This window comes from Penaeus chinensis, chromosome 24, assembly GCF_019202785.1.
Source record: "Penaeus chinensis breed Huanghai No. 1 chromosome 24, ASM1920278v2, whole genome shotgun sequence".
Classification (NCBI taxonomy): domain Eukaryota; kingdom Metazoa; phylum Arthropoda; class Malacostraca; order Decapoda; family Penaeidae; genus Penaeus; species Penaeus chinensis.
This window is the reverse complement of record NC_061842.1, coordinates 23,656,241-23,661,240: the sequence shown is the minus strand read 5'-3', so window position 1 is coordinate 23,661,240 and position 5,000 is coordinate 23,656,241. Positions and strand designations below refer to the sequence as shown.

Genomic DNA, 5,000 nt, shown 5'->3' with positions numbered 1-5,000 from the left:
TTGAAGTTACTCAGAACAATACGAATATCTCACCGAGGACAGCTGTCTCTCACAGATGCAAGTTTGGCGTGAGACATCTATTTCACATCTGTAGGAGCTTACACAGATATAAGAGACATGAAGCCAAATGTAAGCTTCAGTTTCAATTTCCAATACCTCTACTACCGAGAGTTGAAGTCTGCTGGAGATGGCTATGGCTATTCCCTGGAGATGGTGACCATCGCTGCGGCCCAACCAGTAATAAGTGTAACCACCCACACTAATGGTGTCGCTGCCAGGTTTTCTCACCTCCGAGAGAGACGCCACCTCAACTCTCAGTTGCTTCAGCTCCCTCGACAGTAGTGGTAACCGATCGTCCTGTCGCAAAGAATGCATGTTCCAAGCCCCCACCCTGACAGCCTGCTTGAGGTTTAACCTCAGGCAGTCACTCCTGGCTCTCCCACCACCACCGACGTTGCCCCATATAGCGATGGTATATAGTACGAAGTCAGGGCGTATCCACACACCGGCGGGCCATGACTCCGTTCTTATAGGGCCATGGGTGCTCCAAGAGCCTTCACAGTTCAGTTTGGCCACGAGGAGGCACTGCAGAAGTCTTGATGATGATGATGATGCTGATATATATATATATATATATATATATATATATATATATATATATATATGTGTGTGTGTGTGTGTGTGTGTGTGTGTGTGTGTGTGTGTGTATACACACACACATACATATGTATATATATAGACAGATAGATAGATATATATAGATGCACACAAAACACACGCACATATATATATGTGTGTGTGTGTGTGTGTGTGTGTGTGTGTGTGTGTGTGTGTGTGTGTGTGTGTGTGTGTGTGTGTGTGTGGGCGTGTGTTTCGTGTGCGTATATATCCATATCTATCTGTCTGTCTATATGTATTGTATTTTTTTCTGCGCGTAATAATACACACGCACACACACACACACACACACACGCAACGCACACACACAAACGCACACGCACACACACACACACATACACATACACAAACACACACAGATACACACACACATACATATGTATATATATAGACAGATAGATAGATATATATAGATGCACACAAAACACACGCACATATATATATGTGTGTGTGTGTGTGTGTGTGTGTGTGTGTGTGTGTGTGTGTGTGTGTGTGTGTGTGTGTGTGTGTGTGTGTGTGTGTGTGTGTGGGCGTGTGTTTCGTGTGCGTATATATCCATATCTATCTGTCTGTCTATATGTATTGTATTTTTTTCTGCGCGTAATAATACACACGCACACACACGCACACACACACACACACACACACACACGCAACGCACACACACAAACGCACACGCACACACACACACACATACACATACACAAACACACACAGACACACATATGCGTGCGCGTGTGTTTTGTGTGTGTGTGTGTGTGTGTGTGTGTGTGTGTGTGTGTGTGTGTGTGTGTGTGTGTGTGTGTGTGTGTGTGTGTGTGTGTGTGTGTGCGTGTGTGTGCGTGTGTGTGCGTGTGTGAGCGTGTGTGAGCGTGTGTGAGCGTGTGTGTGCGTGTGTGTGCGTGTGTGCGTATGCGTGTGTGTGCGTGTGCGTGTGCGTGTGCGGTGCGTTGTGTGTGCGGGTGTGTGTGTGTGTGCGTGTGCATTATTACACGCAGAAAAAAATAAAAAACAAACAAACAAACACAGAATATATGTATATTAATACGAATATGTAGTTGAGTTAGAAAACTAAATGAAGTTAATGATAAAACTGCGAAATGCAATGGGAATGTTTACACAGATAATTTATGTAAAAAATGAAATCAAAATAAAATATATTCCATACTGGTCAAACCTGTCGAGCCTATGTTTTAAAATTCCCTGCGTCTATATCTTCACCAAAATGGTACAAGAATAAGATTCTAGACTGTAGTCTTTTATAATGCGAACGAAACTCCCGAGTTCTAACTTACTTGGGCAAAAGGCCAGGCTTGGGCCTATCAGGGAGGGCGTGTGGCAGCGGTGGTGATGTCGCCTCCTCCAGTGCCCGTAACACTGCCACTGACACAGCGAGTCAACTGCTGCTGGAGTGTGAGTGCCTGGCTGTCAGTGCCTCACAAGAGGGTATACGTCACGAGGCGAAGGACGAACAACGCGCCCCTTCACGTGACAACCGTAAACATTACATCCGGATCGTCTGTCGAGTCTTCACTGCATCGGCTGTAGGGACACCAATATTACACTTTTGCAATGAATGTAAACAAACTATATATTTCAAATTATAGTATAGTTTTATCTAAATATATATATTTTTTAGAATTATCTCTTTGGAAAATAAAAGATAAGCTTTGAATTATATACAGTATGCAATTCAAGATATCGGACGGGGTTACCATAGTAACCATAACGCTGGACACCCGAGAATAATGGCGCAAAAATTTAAAAAAGTAAAAATTCTAAATGAGGAAAACAGACCCCTGTATTATAAGTTATTTCTTAATTTGTTCTGAAAGGCAATGCAAAATAGCAAATTCATTAAGAGATATGTACAGTTCTGTTAAAGAATAATTAAGTATCATTCATATATAATTGTAATATCACTTCACGAGATGATTAAATTAGAGCTTCGTAATGCTTACTTCATTTACAGTTCAAGTGATTGTGAAGCCTTTTCTATTCGTATAATCTTTTTTATATTAGATATTACAGATTTGATTACGATAAAAACTCTGTGAGAAGAGATTATAAAATGACCTTGCTGATAAATTTCGATTGCCTCATCAGCCACATAGACTGTGGCCGAAGACCTGAAAAATGAAGACATATCTGGAAAAGGTGCTTGTCTCTTCGCACCCAAGAGAAAAAAGAGCAACAAAGTTTTATATAGGAACCATAACGTGCTCAACGTCGCGGTCTGGCCTCCCGCCCCTGCAGCGGCGGCCGCCCGCTCCCGCCGCCCGTCGCTCCCCGCGCCGCAACGGGCCGCTCCCCGCAGTGACGTCACAGCAGCCCAGCGTGACGTCATGGCACGCTCGACCAATCAGAGGCCGCCGTCGGAAGCGCCTCATCCGGGACTCGCCCGAATCGGCCGCTCGGGGAGGCGCCATTTTGAGCGAGTAGGAGACGCTGCAGGGATACGCGCCGGCTCGGCTCCAATCCGCCCATCGCTCGCTCCTCGCTCTTCTCCCGAAAGTCCGGTCGCGCGACAGCAATGGAGGTGTACATGGAACCAGCCCAGGTACCGCAGGACGCCCTAGCGGCGGCGGCACAGCTGGAGTTGGGAGGGGCGCCGCAGACCCTGACAATCCGACGGCCCTTCAACCCCGTCGCCCACGACCTGGACGCCAACTTCCGACTCACGAGGTTCGCCGACTTGAAGGGATGAGGCTGCAAGGTCCCTCAGGAGGTGCTCACGCGACTCCTGGAGGGGCTGCAGGACGACGGCGCGGGGCACGAGCATGACCCTGCGACCCACTTCATGCACATGCCCATCACGCGCATCGGTACGTAGGGACAGCGTCTGCAGGCGCCCGACTCTTCTTGTACTCTCAATCTCTTGCACTTATTTGCAGTTTAGGCTTTGCTCGCGATCTGCTTTAGTTTCTGTGAGCTGCGAAGCGCAGTTTAGGGCAACTCGGAAGCACGCTCCTGACCCCAAAAGGGAACATGTCGCTCGGTCAGGCACGATTCAACTCCTTTATAGTGAACACTCCTGAATAAATATCGAATCCTCATGGCTCTTGGGATTCTGAGCATCCTTTATCCCACAAGCGCCCACGGTATGCCTGAGGGCCTGTAGGACCAATCAACGAGCCGATTGGCGAGTGCCAGGGGTGCCAGAAGGGAAACCACCTGCCAGCTGACGGGACCCGACACGTGGGTGGCACCGTGGCACTCGCCGCTGCTATGGCAATATGGCAACGGGTCTTGTGCTGCCAAAGAGGGTTCTAATGTGTTGGGTTGGGGGAATGGAGAGGGATTTGGCTGTGTTAAAGTGTCTAGAACAATGTCATGTACAATTAGAGTTGAGGAAAATGACAAGGTTAAGGTTTTATTTTTATTTATATTTAATGAGAGTTGTCAAAATATAAGAATTGCCAAATCTATAGATGTAGTATTTTCCTAATGTAGGCAATTTGTTGTCAAAATATAAGAATTGCCAAATCTATAGATGTAGTATTTTCCTAATGTAGGCAATTTGTTGGAGCTACTCTGCAGTGACAGTAACTAGATAAAGATCAAGTACCACAATATAATTATATATATTTTTGATAATATAATGGATTATTTTAACTTTAGTTATTCTCATATACCAGACTTAAATGGAATGTTTGTCTTGTTCAGGAAATATTTTTTATCATGTTAGGCCTATACAGGAATTTCATTTGGAATTTAATAAACTAAATGTTTAGTAAATTTAAAAATGACACCTAACATGATATCGAGTAGAAAATTGTTTTTCCTAAAGGGCCTTTGATGTGAACGAATCTAGCACTCATTTCTTTCTCAAACGAAGTGCAACTATGATATCAGCCCTGATAGCTGGGAAAGCCACGACAAATATGGGGAAATTGCAGGGTAAAAGTGAATTATCAAAGTAAATCTTCCAGTGATTTAGTTATTGCAAAGCACATTCATATTAAACAGGGGGCTTTGCCCCCTAATCTCCCTTTCAGGGGATTCTGCTGCCAGGTCTGCAAAATCTTCACCTCATATGTTCTGGCAGGATAGAGCCCAGGCAAATATCTGGATCTCACACCAAAAATTTCTTACATTGACCAATAAATCCACAATGGCCAACCTGTGAGTCATTAGAATCCTCATTGTTGCTGTTAGTGAGATTTGTGACTACTATCCTCTGCTGATTTTTGTTATTGCCATAATATTTTGCATGTTAAAAACAAAACGACATCATATACACAGCATAGCAATGAGAGAATTTATTTGAATTTCTACTGACTTCCCCTTGGGTCAAGCTTTTATTGTCATATGATTTTCTA

General features: G+C 44.5%; 2 protein-coding genes across 3 annotated transcripts in view; one reads left to right on the top strand and one right to left on the bottom strand.

The window, feature by feature from the left end:
- Positions 1 to 2,123, bottom strand: part of LOC125037802 (polycystin-2-like) — a 58,214-nt gene extending 56,091 nt beyond the window's left edge. Inside the window, 1 exon segment of the mRNA XM_047631022.1 lies at positions 1,974 to 2,123. The gene's annotated coding sequence lies outside the window, so the exon portion shown is untranslated.
- Positions 2,124 to 3,072: 949 nt separating this feature from the next.
- Positions 3,073 to 5,000, top strand: part of LOC125037803 (inactive selenide, water dikinase-like protein) — a 36,171-nt gene continuing 34,243 nt past the window's right edge. Inside the window, exons 1-2 of one of the 2 annotated variants that reach the window (XM_047631024.1) lie at positions 3,320 to 3,503; positions 4,677 to 4,692. In XM_047631024.1, coding sequence (XP_047486980.1) covers positions 3,459 to 3,503; positions 4,677 to 4,692 — 61 coding nt within the window. In that variant the 5' untranslated portion in view covers positions 3,320 to 3,458. Of the gene's footprint in view, positions 3,504 to 4,676; positions 4,693 to 5,000 lie in introns of both variants that reach the window. The other variant, XM_047631023.1, reaches the window with a different exon arrangement.